The sequence below is a fragment of the Macrobrachium rosenbergii genome, chromosome 55 (genome assembly GCF_040412425.1).
Source record: "Macrobrachium rosenbergii isolate ZJJX-2024 chromosome 55, ASM4041242v1, whole genome shotgun sequence".
Lineage (NCBI taxonomy): Eukaryota > Metazoa > Arthropoda > Malacostraca > Decapoda > Palaemonidae > Macrobrachium > Macrobrachium rosenbergii.
Window position 1 is genome coordinate 74134855 of NC_089795.1, and position 17309 is coordinate 74152163.

The window sequence follows — 17309 nt, forward strand, 5'->3', positions numbered from 1 at the left end:
GTGTCTTATATAATTTTTCAAAAGCTATAAATAAAATAGTTTTCTACTTTTGCAGAAACTTAGAAGATCAGGGTTTGTTCTATATGAAACATATGGAGAAAAAGTGTCTGCATTGGAATTCATTAAAGGTAAAGTATTACAATTGGTTTTGCTTTAAAGTTTCTGTAATTAATAGCCACAATCTTTGCTAATATTACTATATGCTCATGTAATTAATTAAAGTTTATGGAAGACTTGAGAAATGAGAAAATGCTCATCACTTTATTTTCCAAATAAAAGGTAGATATTTATTCTTAATTGACAATCAAGATCAGTGACTGAAGTTTAGGTTTTCCTTGTGTGATATGAGACACTGTAATTTAAAAATCAAGTAACATATTATCTATTTGTCTGGTAACGCAGCACCATCTGTTTGCACTAACTGCAAGTTGTGGTTTTTAGTTGTGTTTTTTGTTCTAGCCTTTATTATGAACTAACTGATGTATGTTACACATACAAGCACTTATTGAAAAAATTTTTTTTTCAGTGTGTGACCTCCCCGACACATTCTTCTCTTGGTTTTTGGTAACAGAGTTACACATGTGGATGTTAATGACACGACTTATGGCTGAAGGCGAAGAAGGAAGATATGTACGCAACTGTATGATTGAAGCCTTGTGGGAAGATGTTCAAATGAGAGCCAAAAAACTTGGTGTAAGTTTATATGTATCCTGTACACCAAAATTCCAATCATTTAGCAACTGATTCTTTAGGGAATCTGGTTATTAGGTGGATTTCAGAAACAGTTTTTTCCAAACATGTTGATTGTTGAGAATGAATTCCAGACTGTTTGAATTTACAATAATATATTACAGTACATTATTGAACCCCTTATAGGTAACTAGCAAAACATATTAGGTATTAGTTTGTGGATGAAATGGTCGTGGTGTCCTTTGCAATGCTTGTAATATTAGTTATGCTGGCAATGATATTTACAATAAGAATTGCATATAGTTGACAAATAAAACTTGTTAGGAACTGAGAGATAAAGTACCCTGATTTAAAATGGGTTCAGTGTAGAAAACATAACTGATTGGATATCAATGCAATTTAGCCTTTAACTTCTTTTATATTTAATATTAATATTTGTAATGATTCTTCTTGGTACTTTATTACATAACTTGAATGTCTAAGTGTTATGATAGTATTATTGAGCCTCTTATTGTTACCTAGCTAAACATTGTAAGAACTGGTAGTGTAGGTGTAATGGTTGTGTGTTCTTTTGAATGTTTGTAGTGTTAGTGGTGCTATAAGAATTGCTTATAGGTGACAAATGAAATTTGTTAGGCCCTGAGAAGTTAAGTAACCTGATTTGAAATGGGTTCAGTATAGGAAAAACAAAATTATTGGATTTCAGTATGATTTAGCCCTTAACTTTTTATTTATTAATAATAATGTTTGTGATAGTGCTTCTTGGTACTGTATTACATGAATGAAATGTCTGAGTGTTTCATATAGTCAAACAGTAGTCATATAGAAATAAGGAATGCTATTTTAGCAAATTATAAGTTTTAGAAATTTAAATCTGAACTATAAGCATTCATTAGGAAGAGTACAAATGGCAAAAAGTATTATTTTTAAATGTTGTATTTGGTACAATATTCTTTAGTACCAGTCACAAGCATGGACAAATTTCAGTAATTTTGGAGATTATAAACATTGTGTTCCATGGTTGGTATTTGTTGTTCCATAAGCTTTAATTTAATATATATAGTTAAATCATATGCACTGAAACCCACATCAGGCGGTATCTGATTATTTTTTTTTTTAGTATGAAAATCTTGAATTACCCATTTTAATTTTGAACTTCAAATATACATTAGTATTTATAATTTTTTTTTTTTTGCCTTTTTTTTACAGGTATCACAAAAGTGTTTATAATGGTTGTTAAGTCACCTGAATACTGTACACAAAGTCATGCTTCATATTCACATTTTCAGGATTCATCACCTACTGCCCGCAATGAACAAATTCAAGAGCTTGTATCATCGTTTCAATCTGCATTATTTTCTTATGATGAAGGATTAATGAGTGATGACAAGGTTTTAGCTTCTGCATTGTGGAGACGGCTGTTTTGCAAAGAGTGCAGCGATCCTGAGCGCCTTGAGTGCATAGTGCAGTATGTTAGAAGACAGGTAAAGTTGATTTTTATTGACGTATATCGTATTTTTTTCAATTATTAGTTTTATTTGCTTGTCCCAGAATTTATTTAATTATTCGTGGCTGCACCTGCAAAGTAAACTGCAATTAGAGTGGGTTTAAATGGTGAATGTTAGCAAGTTAGAATAAACTTTTAAACAGTTCTGAAGAATTTTAAACAGTTCCGAAGAATTTTAAGTAAATCAGAGGTAAACTTTTATTTACTACAAAAGTCAGCAAATAAGTATAAAATTCACTCCAGTAATAGAACTACCTTCTCCTTGGAATATGCATAAAATTGTAAACATTTGAAATATGTGTGAAAACTGTATGTATGTAACTCCAGAACATCTTAAACATCATATGAAGTGGATTTGCTGCACTGTCACCTAACAAAACTTACAAATTTTCCTTGCTTAACAGTGCTTCTGTTTTCAAGGTAGCATTATGTGCAGTAGATTGGCCATTTCAATAATTAAATATATACTATCAGAGAAATGTACAATTTTCAGTGTTTCTAGTTACATGTATAATCCAAAAAATGCCCTTGCACAAATTAACTTTCATTTCACATATTATTATGAAGATAATAAAAATGTAGGAATGTATGGGATTCATGCTTATGTAGACGTTAAAATAAAAATTATTTTAATGCCAAAAAGCAGCCAAAGATGCAACTACCATGACAAGATCACAGGTCTTCCCTGCAGTGGGAGAAGTTTCAAGGAGGGATAGCACTCCAACTGAGAAGCCTAGTCATGCCCTCCCCTTGTAGGATGAGGTAGTTGCTGGTATTGATGCACTACTAACTGCTGTCTCGCCTACCAATTCATCTGACCTTCATGTTCCAGGTACCAAGTAGTCTTTGGAGTATGAATAATGTGATGCTTCACATCTTTGATAGTCCCTCTTTTGAAAAGTTTCTGGACAATCTGGTCGGCATGAAGGCACAGTCTATGGATGCTGCTGTTTTTCGCAGCTTCTTTGACTACTGTGCAGGAGGGGGATATCCTGTCACCTTAGTCCTTCTAGTGGCAGATCCTTTGGTTGGTACATTGCCTTCAGTTCCAGCCTTGACCTTCCCTTTGGTGTTGAAGACTGACAAGACTCAGGAGAGGAAAGGGAAGAACCCCTCGTGGCATTCTTCCTCATTGAGTTTGTCTTTGTCGTCCTCGTCTGTGAGTTTTCCACCATGTAGGTGGCAGAGGAAGGGGAAGTCTGAGGCCTTGAGAAAGAAGGGGAGAGTCAACAGGATGTAGCTGTTACCTGAAGGGATAGGATGGGTGCTGACAGACCCACTCTTTCGGAACCCTTACAAGCTGAGCTGGCTCACCATATCCATGAGATTATTGTGCTCATTCATGAGTGTAATAGTCTCCAAGAGGCCACCTTAGCCTCTCATCTGCTGACAATCTTATCAATGCAGTTTTCTGTAAGGAAAGTTTCTAATATGAGACTATGGTCAGTTGCCTTGGTCCCAGCTAGTTCATGGGGTCTTGAACAAAGTAAACAGCCTGATCTGTGGATTAGGGAGTTCCTTAGTATCTAGCAGATTTTGCAAGCTCCCCACTGCTCGTGCATCAGAGTAGGTAATATACACTGGAAAATGCAGAGGTCACTCCTTGGCAGTTGGACTTATCAGTTGATAGTGATGAATGCCATACAGTCCTTGTCCATGGCATCTCTCCAGAATGTCTTCTGGCTCAAACTATAGTTGAATAAAGTCTTGGGATGAGAGGGTGAGTTTCAGGAGGTTGCTGGTGTCAGGATGGAAGATTTTGACGCACTTCAAGCACCAACTTGCCAGCATATGGACTAAACTGGTTTTCAGAAGGAGAGACATGGTTGTCTTTCTCTTCTTTCAGTAGATGTATCGCAAGAGTAGCGTGGAGGTGGCAGTTGAGTTGTAAAGATTGGAGTCCCAAGATTATCTTATCACCCACATGGTATCTTTCAAATCCACTGGGGGGCAAAAGCATCTACAGATAAACTTTTGGGTATATTTTAATCTTCAACGTTTGGGGTTGCAAGGAAGCCTCCTTTCAAGTTCCCGTGCATCAGGATTCTTGGTAGTTCTTGTGCTTTGTATGCAATGGAACCATATTTCAGTTCAAAAAGTTATACTTTGACTGATGGTGGCTTCTCAGGTGTTCACTTGGGTGTTTACCTTTGTGTCAGCTCGGGCCGTCACAAGAGGCATTTGCATACTGTGGTATGTGGATGCTTGGCTTACAGTATCCTGGGGCTTCATAGGCACAGTTGCTCCGGGACAAAGATTGCCTTCTCACCTTTTGCCACAAGTTTGGGATCTGGGTTGGTAAAGACTGATTGATCTCATTTCTAAGCCACAGGTGGAGTATCCAGACATGTTCATAGATTCAGCAATGGTGACAGCCTTCCCAATGAACTCTTAAATGAGCAGTTTCAGAGAGTTTATGGCACAGTTCCTGATGTGGCAGGAACAACCAGCTTGGCTTTGGCAGGCGGTCCTTTGTCATCTGTCATCCTTGGATATGCTTATGGGTGAAGCCAGCTACGCTCTCATCACTGGCAACAGAAGCTCCAATTGTCAGCTTGTCAAGATTCTCCTTCTCAACATGTGCCCTTTGAGTCGAGACATCAGAGAGGATCTAGCATGGTCGAAGGATGGAAGGAGCTTCTTGATGGGGAATACCTTGAAATACCTTCCTCCAGAAATGCTTCTGATTTTAGGCACATCAAAGGAGGGCCGGCCTGGATGTCTGAAAGAAGAGTTTCAGATGCGTGGTTGAAGGACTCATCTTGGATGCACATCAAAGTTCTGAAGATGCAAGCAGTGTGGGTAGTATTGCAAGCATTTCTGGAGCAGTTGATAAGATATTCAGTAGTAGCAGTGGGGGTGTGCATAGTAGAGCTTATTTTGAACCCTTTGCTTGGTAATAGCCAGAATGAGCTGTGTTCCAACACGAGATCCTCGTGGGATGTTGTGGTTCTCCGAGGATTTAACTTATTGAGTACCTCCAGTTTAGTAGGGTTACTCCAGTCCAGGGCCCTTTAGCCATGGTAACCCATTTACTAGACCTGACAGGATGTTATCTACAGAATGTTATATATGTCATGAAATCCCCTGCATGGCATTTCTGGGTAGATTCAACTCGAGTCAGTTGCCAAGGCAACCTGCACCTAAGGAGAAAGTCTCATATAAAAGGTGATGGTTTGTTTATTCATAGGAACAAATAATAAATTTTTGAAAGTAATTGGTATTTTTTATAGGTAGACAGACCAGAGCTTTATATAGATTAAACCCACCTTAACTGCCCTGCTTTCTATCTGCACCAGAAGTGAGTGGTGATGGAGATGAGTAAGGGGTATTCTCCCACTCACTTAGTCTCCACCAATTAACAACCTTGTTACCAAGCTTAACGACCATCCCAGCTTACAGTGAAGAATGCTCTGGTTTGTATATCTGGGAAGATCCAATTACTTTAAAAAATATATATCTCTTCATTCTTTCTGTTTTACAGATATTCATTCCTTTTCCTTTTTCCTTTAAATATTTTCCTGTTTTCCTTTCTACTAAATTATATAATCTGAGAACTAAATCAGTATTACCATAAAGAGAGTAACCTCTTGATTATTTGCACTCCCCCTAACCATACTATGACCTTTTGACACCTTTCTTAAGGCAACCATTTGAGTTTCAAATTGCACTAAATAACAAAATTGTGCATTAACTTGCACAGGTGCAAAAGGATGTGCAGACTTAAGATCAGGTGTGTATCACTACACATTCAAACTGTGTACCACTAGCCAGATGATATACTATCTTACAGTACAGGTGTGTATCACTACCACATTCAAACTGTGTACCACTAGCCAGATGATATACTATCTTACAGTAAGCAAACAGGTGTCCAGTTTTATAAGTCTGAAAGTTACTTTCTTATGGGACTGCCCTGAAAGCCATTAAGGAGCAAGAGAGAGATGAATGTTGTATGGTCCAATCATTTTAGTTTTAAGGTATGTACTCTTGTCTTGTTGCAGGTTTGCTGTTTTTCAACCATTATTCAAGGATAAATTGTGTGGTTGTGGTATTCACCAGCATTGTACTTAGATATGTACGGTACTACCATTCAGATTACTGGTAATCTGGTCTTTTTTGTCATTTTCTTGTTGCATTTAAACATGCAGCATTCATATACTGTACAGTTACATGATTATAGTAGAGCGGTTACTTGATAGTGAATACCTATTTTCAGTTGGGTTCTTGAGTGACTCATTTTGTTTGCTGAGGTGTCAAACCTTTTGGTGATTGTGTGATTATAATACATTTATAAAGAGATTAATAATTCATATTTCTTTTGATACTGTACAATTTTTGGTTAATATTTAGGTAGCCTATAGGTGGTATCCTAACCTATTTACTGTTTCTTTTCTGCACTTTGAATTAGTGCAAGGTGCAAAATGATCAAGGAGTTACTGTATACACCATTTCAGCCACCTCACCATAACACCATTCTAGCAAATGACCATATGCACTGTATGTACATGCTTGGTACAGCACTGTATACTGCAGTAGTGTGTCAAATGTCAAAAGACCTACATTAGTTCTTGGGTAAATAGTAATAAGATGTTTTAAAAATCATTATATGAGCTCTTAAAATGACTTTCTTGTAACAGAAGTAATTAAAATTAATTAAAAGCTGTATTTCATATGAAAGTTAAACTTGTGAATAGAATATGACTTTAGTAAATAGAATATGACTTCATAAAAAAGTGTTTTAAAACCAAGTAGGAAATCAATTATGAAGTATAGTATGCTAGTTAAAAACAAGATTGTCGTTTTGAGGTAATTGTTGGCTGTCATATTGTGTGGAAGTAAATCATCTTAAGGCAATGGTATGTATCTTTGAATCTTAAGTATATTTTAAGTGTATTTTAAAAATTATTTTTTAAGAGTATATTTTGATACAGTATTTGCTTATTTCTATTATCCACTTAAGATTGCTCTTTTATTTGTCCTCCATCCCTTTGACTTTAAAAGCTCTGAAATTCTTTACCATCTATGTCCAGGCTAGATTTTAAAAAAATCTAGCCTGATTTTGGAGTATTTCTTGCTTTACTATGTTGCATTCAGTGTGCAACAAAAACATGAATGAATGATTTTAACTTTTGGTCATTGCGTTTAAAATTACAGCTTAATTTTGCTTACACCTTTTTTCTTCATTTCAGATTGCATATATGGACAGTTTATCAAGAAGTGAATTTTTAGTTAACTGCAAGATGGAATGGCTTCCTTTACTAGAAGAAGACAGCCAGATATAGATCAGAAAAGCATCTCAATAAAGTGCTTATACTGGTTAGTCTGCACGAGTTGTTGCGTCAGTTTTCATCTTCAATAAACAGACAATTATCATTATACCAAGTTGCTAAGGTGTGTTTGTCACCAATGAAAGTTTACATTATTCACATTTTGTTTATCATCACTCACCCCAGGTGCCAGAACAGTGCTGCCTCATTGTTACAATTTACAAAACCTGTTCAGGTAAATACTGTTAACCTTTTAGGTCTGTAAAATGGGGATCTGTTGTTATGTAATAGCGTGTCTCAATCTGAGTTGTACGGCTAAAAACAAATTTAAATACATACTTCTCAGGGAACTTGAAGTTAGGCAACTATCGTTTGTAGTTACCTGCTTGGCAAGAACTGTATTTCCTTACTGTTTTGTGGTCAAGCTTTAAGCTATCAGTATGTGTAACTATTTAATACAGATCTCATATAGAAGCACAGATATGATTTGCATTCCTTTCTTGTAACATGTTAAGTAATTATCACCAGCTCAGTTTTAGCTCAGTACAATCCCCATGCAACAAAAGTTCTTTTACCGTATAGATACATATGGGTACATTTTTGTATTGTTTAGACAGTTAGTTTGTTCCTACATGTATACAAACCAGAGGTCTTTACATATGGGATTTAGTTTCAGCGCAAGCTGGAACCGGCTGTTTTAACTAAGAACAAGGTGATTATTGGTAGTTGGCTACCGACAGTAGGAGAGGAAGCCCCACCATGCATTTGGTACGCATTCTCTTTTCCTTTCGGCCACAGTCTGAGACAGACGTGTGTCTACTGCTGCCTGCCATTCGACTTAATGCTTCTTAATTCTTTTTGTTTTTGAGTATAATTGTTTGTTTTAAGATTTTTGGGAAATACTGCAAACCTAAAATACTGCAATCTTACAATATGTTCGACTATGTTTAGATATTGTTTTATTCACTTTCTTCCTGCATAGTTGCTCCTACACAGTTATGGTGCACAGTTGATATCAACTTGTTTTAGCCCCTGTGAGCCTTTCTGATATTTTCTTTTAACTTATTTTACATTTGATATAACGCAAACCCAGCTCTTGTCTTAGCCTTTGTGTTTGTATTATTCTCTGTTATACTGTATCTTTTTCTATCACGCATCCAAGGGAGAAGAACTGCCTAACTTGCCTCCAAACAATTTAAATGGCTTCTCAACCTCATTTTATTGAACATCCTTGTTCTACATCTTTTCTCTGTTCTGAAGTGTTTTCTCTCAGAAACAAGCAAGGTTTTTATTTTGACTACACAGTTACTTGGAATGTTGTAATATTTTAGACTTTCAGATGTGGTAAAGCTTGAGACAGAGGTAGGTTCTTTTGCTACATTGTGGGGTGTCATAACCCATCATACGAGAGCCACTGCTTGCCTTTGAGCATGGAATCCCTTCTCCCTTGGTACGAGGAGGAAGCAGAGGTTGATGTTGCAGGACTGGTTCCAGCAAGTTGTCTCCAAGACCAGTAGGTGTACCTGTCCTGGTTCCTGTCTACGTCTCCATGGCACTGCGGGGCAGCACCTCCACTCTACGTTCACATGAAGAGTTCCATGGGAAATGGGATTGCTCTTCTGAGAGCGTTTCTAAGTCCACAGTCAGGCGAGGGGCATCGATGGGTCTTCCTGTGGACGTGCAGCCACTGGGTGGGGAGTGTCCCTAGCCTTAAACATCATATTATGGCGGCTGAAACCTGGGTAGTAGAAGTCTGTCATTAGGATATCAACCTCTCTTCGAGTTCCTGCCACTCCTCATCAACCATCCAGTCTGTGTCCACAAATTTGTTCTAGCTTGCTGAAGAATCTTACCCCTGTGGGGAAATTGAAGGCAATGCTGAATGACTTTGCTGTTGAAATTGTAACAGTCTGGCTCTCACTTTCTTCAGCCATCCCTCTCAAAGAGAAAGTGATGGATAATTGGAAACCAGTCGTAGATCTTTCTTCCCTGGCCCACTTTAACAGACTTGAGTCAAGATGTAAACGACTCGCTCTGTACAGTACTTGCAACCATCAGGGAGTCTGACTTGATTCCTTTGTTGGGTTTGAGGGACGAGTATTTCCAATACTCACCTGTCAATCCTACAACAAGTCTCCGCTTCATTTCCCGGGGGAGACTTCATACTCCTTCAGAGCAGATGGCTCCATGCCTATCCATGTGAGCTTCTGATCTTTCCTCAAGTATTCACATGACTTCTTACCTTGGCTTCAACTATGGCACGTTCGTTCAGGGTACCATCTCCTGATGTATATTGACGATCGATTGGTCCTGGTGAGCTCTCTTGCTCAGCATCTTTAGGACAGGACTGACTTGTTGGCTTTGGTCACAGCTTGAAAGTTGCTTGGACTTGAGAAGTCCAAACTCTCACCCAACCAAGAATAAGTAACTGTGACACTAATAGATACAGCAGCGAGGTTGTCCTTGTCTCGATATGGGCAACCAGCTCGGCAGTTGCAAGCTGTTCTTGGTCACTTGTCACCGGGGAGGCCAGTTCTTCATGGGCGGCTTCTCCATTCCTTTCAGTGCAGATTGAAGGGCTCCTGGTCTTTGACAAGGGACTCCCCGTTCCTTCCCTTCCTCTCTCAGAGAAAGATACACAAGACTTAGCCTAATGATTAGATAACAGGTAACCCCTTTGGAGTGTCATTAAACACTTCCCCTCCAGAGATACTTTGGGCCTCAAGGCATTGACCAGAACTGCAGTCACCTACACTTCAATAGGTTAGGTTGGGTATCTAACCAACCTAACCTAGTCTAACTAAACCTAGACTAGCCTAACCTAACCTCCACTTCCATATCCTGGAACTTCTTGCCTCTTCAAAAGCCTCAGGATCCGAGGGTATGCTCGCCATGGTGTTGATAAGCAACGGTACCAAGGTAGTTCCATAGTCAACAAGAAAGGTGGCTAGTGTTCTTTCATCGCCTTAAATTGTTGGTGCAGGTGCACGGGTGGGTGGGCAGTAGCACACTCAGCTCAGCAGTCCACCAGACACATTCCAGGCAAGATGGATGTAATGTCAAACAAGCTCAGTCACCACGGTCAGTGTTAGGGTCAGTTGGTCTCGGCACCTCGACATTCTGGAAGATTGTTTGGCCTTGGACCATCGGCATAAACAGCCAACAGCCATACCACATTGAAAGCACCACTTATCTGGTCAGGGAAGTTAAGCAACTTTGGGTCTGGCCAGTACTTGGATGGGTGACCAACTGAGAACACCAGATGCTGTTGGCGTGTATGAGACGTCTTTTGCTTCCATGGTAATAAGTCTTAAGGCTTACACCTTCCTGACATTCCGTCTGATTTGTTGGGTGATCAACAAGGTATGATCATTCCGAATTTAATGACCCTGGTGGCCACCAAGTGACCGCAGGCCATCTGCGTTACCACCTAAAGGACTTGAAGGTCAAGTCTGAGTGCCAACAACTCGTCGTTAATTCTGGCTTAGCCAGGAAGCAGTATCCAAGAGCACCATTTCTTTTGACTTCACGTGATGATCAAACGGGCATACTCAACAGCCGACATGGTGGACAACAATAAGTCCCGGGCGAGATTCGCAAGGTAAGGGGCATTGGTCTGCCCCTCGCAATTTAGGAAGATCCTGTCGGACAGGTACTAAGGACAGGAATGTGGTCACAACAGACCACATTCACCTTACCTTTTGCCTTCGGGACATTGCCCATAGATCCTTGGACTTTTTTTTTTTTTTCCCTTTTGTTCTTTGGTGGCTGCTCAGCAGTCATGTAGTTCACCCAGCTCCCCTTGAGGGACAGGTGGCATCTTGCCTAAGGTATACGGCTGTACCTTTCTCTTTTAAACATTTCCTCTCCCAGTGGGCAGAGGGACGGTTAGCAAGCCATCACATGCTGGACAGGCGTGCATGCAGGTGTTCTGGATGACTGAATATCCTATCTATAACCTGCTCAGTTTGAATTAATAGATGCAAGTCCTACCCTTTCTCTAGCAAGGGGAGAGGGGGACTGACAAAGAACAAACCCATTGGTTATTTTCAGCTTTACTGTCCCAGATTATGGATTAATCCAAGCCTTTCTTTGAATCAATGATGCTATATCCCATTAATCTGAAAGGCCCAGAAGTTGGGCAGTTGAACATTACACATGTTCAACAGATCAGAGGCATGTGTCTCCTTCCTTTGCTCTTACATGACCAGGAAGAGAGGCCCCCTGGTTAGATGAACCACCAGTCAGTTCAGAGATTTGTTCAGAATCCTCCCATTAACATACAAACCTGAGGTCTTAACAAAACTTGCCCACCTCTAGCCACTCCTCATTCTGCTACCTGGGCCAAAAGGTAAAATGAATGCACACCGGCTGGATGGCGGGGCTTCCCTCCTCTACTGTCAGTAGCTAACTACCAATTTGTTTTTAGTTAAACAGCCGGTTCGAGTTGGCGCTGAAAGTAAATCCCATATGTAAAGACCTCGGGTTTGTATGTTAGGAAAAATACAAATTACTAAAATTTGTCATTTTATATAAATTTGTCATTTTATATAAAGAAAAATCATTCTAATTAAATTTTGGATAAAACATTTGACTTTTAGTTCAGTTTTAAGTATTTTTTATGTACTGTACATTGCTAAGATGTAACTGAACATGGTCAAAATCAAGTGGTAGTGTTTGATGTTAAAGGAATTATTATTGGCTTCTCTTTGTTTAGTTCTGCAAGAAAGAACGAATTATATTCAGTAACTGTGAAACATAAAATATATAAAGCTGCATACTGCAGACTATAAGAAAATAATTAAGCCAGCACTGTGAAACAACAAGAAAAGCAAAAGTAGGATGGATTGGCTAAATGTTGTCATATTTTTATGGTACACTGTGTTTTCTGATGGAAACATTTCTGCAATTTATGCTTCTGAAAGAACAGAAGCACAAATGGTTGTAGGGATCAGGAAAAACAGAAGCAAGTACTGTAGAGTGTGTTTTATGTCGACTGTGAGAACAACAAAAAGTAGTTTTCAGTATGCAGAAGCTATTGGTTTTTACATGCATTGGAGTTAGGTTGTTGTTACATGCTTTGGGGTAATGTCTCTTTGTTTGCTTTGTAATTCTAGAGTTGGGTCAAGAGAATGCATTTGCTTTATAAAGTAAGTACCTTTATTTTGTTTTGAAGGTAAATTGTATCTGAGGTTTCATTGCAAATTATAAGGGGTTTGAGTTTTGAGATATGTTGCAGGGATTGCTCTTACTGTACTTTAACTTGCATAGTGAGAAAAGTGGCCATAAGGTTGTTGTGGGAAAGGTGTTGGGGTGAACTCAGTCTGTGCACTGAATGGAACAGATGATATAAGTGATGCTATTACTAAATATAGGATGAGCAAGAAATTTTTTATTACAAGAGCAAATTGGGCAGAAAGGACATGTAATGGGAAGGGATGATGAATAATTGGTCCAAAAGCAGTCGATATGGAAGTAGCAGGACAAAGGCCTTTAGAAAGACCCAGGAAGCCCTGGAAAAAGGAGTTATTGGAGGACTTAAGTCTCATGGGAGTATGGGAGTTCATACAAAAAGAGAACTGTAGAGAAAACTTATTTCACAAGTTTACCCAAATAAAAGGAAAAGCTGATAAGAAAATATTAAAGATGTTTAATATACTTTCATTTGCATATATTGGTAATTTATGTTTACAATAATTTCATTTGATAAAGTAATATGTTTCTGTATTTTTAGCATAAAAATACAAAGATTTTTGTATGAAATTTCTTATGTGTGATTCATTGTCATTTTCAGAGGTGTCATAAAATGTTTTCTTTTACAGGAATTTGCACGTAGAAGATTTACTAGTGGAATTGATAAGCAGGTTTTTGCTGTACTACATACTCAGACAAAGCTTTACAAATACAAATTATGTAAGAAGAGTTGTAACATGAACAAAAGTTTTATAATATAAAGTATATCGGAGAGATTTGATGTAATGGAGGAGAAATTACAGAAAGTAGGACAAATTTTAGAAAGTGGAAGCTAACACTAGATAAAGTGCAGAAATATTGGAGATGGTTAATCAGTGCAACCGAAGATTTCTGTGCTGTTCATACTGTTGATTATTCAAAATTTTTAACTACTCGAAAAAGTACAGTTCATGTTCCACTTTACTCTTTAATTTGGAAACATTTTAGAACTGTAGGTGCCTTGAAGAAGGGGGCAAGTACTTGAAAGGCATTATTATATGGTCCTAAATCCAGGTCTGCTCATGCCCAGTAGTTTTGATGTGTTTCAGGTGGTGTAAGATTTTGAATATTTAAGTCTACACATTGTTTTGAATGTAGAAATTCTTTAGTACATTTTTTTTTACAGATGTGAATGTAGAAATTCTTTAGTACATTGTTTTTACAGATGTGTGATCTACAGTAACGTAAGCCTCATATTTTACTGATGCACACTGCTCATTGCGAGACAGGTCAGCTGAGAGATGGAAGTTATTAAAGGAAGCTTTACGTCGTCAAGTTGTATTCTGTCCTTGTGGGAAAACCCCTATCAGTGTCATTTTTGTAATTAAGTTAATCTCCCCATAATCAACCTTGGGATAAGGTCAGTATATAATCTTTGATAATGCCATGCAATGGATAAGAAAGAGTTCTTTCAGGCATTCTGTTGAATCTAAATTATCAAAGATAAGTTAGGTCCAAGCTAAAACTTATAGGGCAGTATTGTCTGCTTAGGAACAATTTCAAGCATGAAATGCTTTTATTGGTATTTACAAGAGATTTTGCAAGTTTGTTTTATTTTCGTCACGTGGTTTGCATTTTTAGATAGGGTAAAATCTTCACACACCCTTGACTTAATGCGCCAGCATTACAGTATTTCTCTTGTTTATAAAAGCAGACATTGTGATGCACCCTTTTCCCATCAATAAGGCAGTCCTCTTACTGTCCTGTACTCATTTAAAAAGTCAACAAAATTGTTACGAACATGTTGTGGTGAAGGCAAGTACTTAAAAGGCATCATATGATCCTAAAAGTCCAGGTCTGCTCATGTCTGGCAGTTTTGATGTTTAACTTCCTGTATGGTGTGTACCGCTGATTGTTTTTATACTTCTGTAAATTACTTTTTGCAAATTATTGTGGTGTTTCTCTTGTACTTTTGTCAGCATAATTTTCTTTGGTTAGTTCTTTCATAATTTTACCTCATGTTGTTTCTTTGGCTCTTTAGTATTCTTTACTAATTTTTTCCTCTTTGCCCTTCATATAGTAAACAGTAATTATATTTACCTCAGAACTAACCTGCTGTCTTTTGGAAGACGAGCCATGTAGTAAATCCTGGGCTGAAGTAGAAATTGATTCTTATTCCCCCTGCCAGGAGTGTAGAGGTTGTGATGCAAGAGAGAAGAGATATAATGGGTTTTCTTCTTGCTATGAGGCTACCTGGTTCAGGTATGAGAGTAGGACCACATCCCTCAGCAGGAGGAAAGCTGGGGTTTCAACCAAAGTGAGCATTTGATATCTGTAGCCTCACAGTTGGACAAGTCTTTCTTTTGACCAAGGATTTGAGCCTAAATTATGTCGGAGCTAGGTAGCTGAGATTAAGTCATCAGTGCCTCAGGGTTTTGATCTTGACTCCTTCAAAGGTTAAATCTAAAATCAGGCTGTAATAGCAGAGGCTCCTTGTCACAGCAGTACCTCATAATCAAAGGACAATTAGTGACAGCAGAGGTATATGGTGTTGACAGCGAGTTACAGTATTTGGTTTAAGGATGTGTGACATCACAACAGCTGGTGGAGATAACTATGATTACTTTCATTGCTCTATCATACCATTATTTGATCACAGGTGTGGAAGAGGGATATATAAAGGAATGAAACCTTTACCTGAAGAATATCAGTCACCTGAGGGGCAACAGTTCCACTTTACTTTTATTTTGGTAACCAAAACTGCAATGGCAGATTGAGAACCACTGCTTTTTTATCCTTTGGCCATCCGTATATGGGCAGACAGCCGAGATCCATTGGTCAGACCTCATTAGCCAACTGTATACCATTAGTCAATTAGAACTGAAACATTATTGACTCATCAACCAGCCATTACAGATCCAGTCTACTGAGAACAGCTGGCCCCTGAACTAAGTCTGAACAACAGATAAACTCAGCCTAAAAATACTGAAACTGGGAACCTCAGCTATCCATCAGAACATTGTTACAGGCACAGGGTATGCCCCCATGGTAGAAAACAGGGGGAGAAGACCTAACACTCCTTTCAGGAGTTACTTGTAAGTAATCAAGCAAAAATACATTAGTAAAATAAGAGGTTTATACTTGCAAAACAATTTTATGTAACATTTTTGTATTGTTCAAGAATGCTTGTTGTTTACTGTGTAAAAATGTAAATAAAAGTTTCTGTAAATAAGAATGAATTATTTATATGTTAATTTTTATTTAATCCTTTCCATTTTGAAAATATTCTAACTTCATCCTCATAGGGTAGGTATGTTTTGGCATTAGGAGTTATAAGCTAGAAAATTTATATTTGTGTTTCAATATTTTGTGACCTGTTTTGCACTCATAAAATGCCACCTGTATCAATATGATGTAAATTCCTTGTATGTATCAGCAATTGTAATTTATATTGATTTGCTGATGTCTTAACCAGTTTTTAATAAGAGCAAAACATACATGTTTTCAACTTGTAGTCATGTGCTTTGATCTGGTATCAATACTGTACAGGAAGAAGTAAAAGCACTAAAGACATCAGAGTTGCAAACAATTACTACCAAAGTACCCTAAACTTATGTTTATATGCTTGTAAGTGTAAAAAGTAACATTATTAAATAATGTAAAATGTCAAATTATGAACGGTATAGGACGGTATGGGACAGCAAATAGAAGAGCTAAGAAACAGTGTAAACAATTTAAGTAACACCAAGCATAGAGATACAGAAGATATAGGTCAAGTGAACAAAATGCCACAATCCTACAAGGACCCCTAGACTTAAGACCTGGTAAAGCAGATTACCATATACACTGAAAGAAGGCAAGGTAAAATCCTCAGATCCTAGATAAGTAAATTCCTGGACCTCCCTAACCAGTTTGTATGACAGTCTCATACCACAGGCACCGGATATCAATGGTGAAGCTGGTTCTAGGAAGATGGCATTTTGTAATTCACTTAATTTCAACTCTTTGGGAATTAATTACTTCCTGACGTTGGGTACAAATGAATCTCATCATGGTAGAGCCGAGGAAACTTGGATGGTGGAGAGAAAAAAATCGAAATATGGATATCCTTTACCCATAAAGAGAATGATGCTAGAGAAGAAATCTAAGATTCTTCCTCCCTCTTTTTTGGATGAAAGAAGCAAACACCAGTGAAAAAGAGAACTCTGCTTTCTTCAGGAGCTAGATAACAGGGGAAAGGAAAAAATGGATGATCTCTGATGTCAGGGACAAGAGCATCTCAAGAAAGAAGAGCTGAAAAGAGAGAGGTCGACAGATTTGAACAGATTCAGAGCAGATTATGCCAATTAAAAGCATGTGTAATGTTAACACACACACTGAATTACTAGTTCTATAACACCTAGTGTCTATATTCAGTATAGCATGACATCCATCTGCTAAATGCTGAAGGTTGTGCTGACAAAGTAGGTCCTCGACTTCATATTAGTCTGCTCCAGCACCGTGCTGTGTTGATTTTACCGTGTTGGTGTTTCGCTGTACATGGTTAAGTCCTTCTACTCTGTCATGATGTTAGTAGGCATGTTTAATTTGATTTAACTTTGTCTGAGCTTGTAACTAGTGTTTGCTTATCTACAATGTGAAATAAAAGCCTGTGCTGCTGGTCCCTGTAT

General features: G+C 38.0%; 1 protein-coding gene, 1 long non-coding RNA gene and 1 pseudogene across 29 annotated transcripts in view; 2 read left to right on the top strand and 1 right to left on the bottom strand.

Moving 5' to 3' along the window:
* The window catches only part of Uqcc1 (Ubiquinol-cytochrome c reductase complex assembly factor 1), a 32299-nt gene extending 16414 nt beyond the window's left edge, over nucleotides 1–15885 (top strand). For 9 of the 28 annotated variants that reach the window (XR_010852138.1, XR_010852134.1, XR_010852136.1 and 6 more), the window contains exons 3-7: nucleotides 56–128; nucleotides 527–693; nucleotides 1980–2174; nucleotides 7390–7702; nucleotides 13290–15885. Coding sequence is in view for 14 of the 28 variants with exons in the window: in XM_067098943.1 (XP_066955044.1) it covers nucleotides 56–128; nucleotides 527–693; nucleotides 1980–2174; nucleotides 7390–7482 (528 nt within the window). In the remaining 14 variants the exon portion in view is untranslated. Of the gene's footprint in view, nucleotides 1–55; nucleotides 129–526; nucleotides 694–1979; nucleotides 2175–7389; nucleotides 10475–13289 lie in introns of those variants that run through there. The other 19 variants (XM_067098943.1, XM_067098931.1, XM_067098941.1 and 16 more) reach the window with 7 other exon arrangements.
* LOC136835423 (uncharacterized) overlaps nucleotides 247–17309 on the bottom strand; it is a 36944-nt gene continuing 19881 nt past the window's right edge. The window contains exon 3 of the long non-coding RNA XR_010852143.1: nucleotides 247–2268. This is a non-coding gene — a long non-coding RNA (uncharacterized lncRNA). The remainder of the gene's footprint in view (nucleotides 2269–17309) is intronic.
* LOC136835974 (5S ribosomal RNA) lies at nucleotides 10626–10741 on the top strand (annotated as a pseudogene).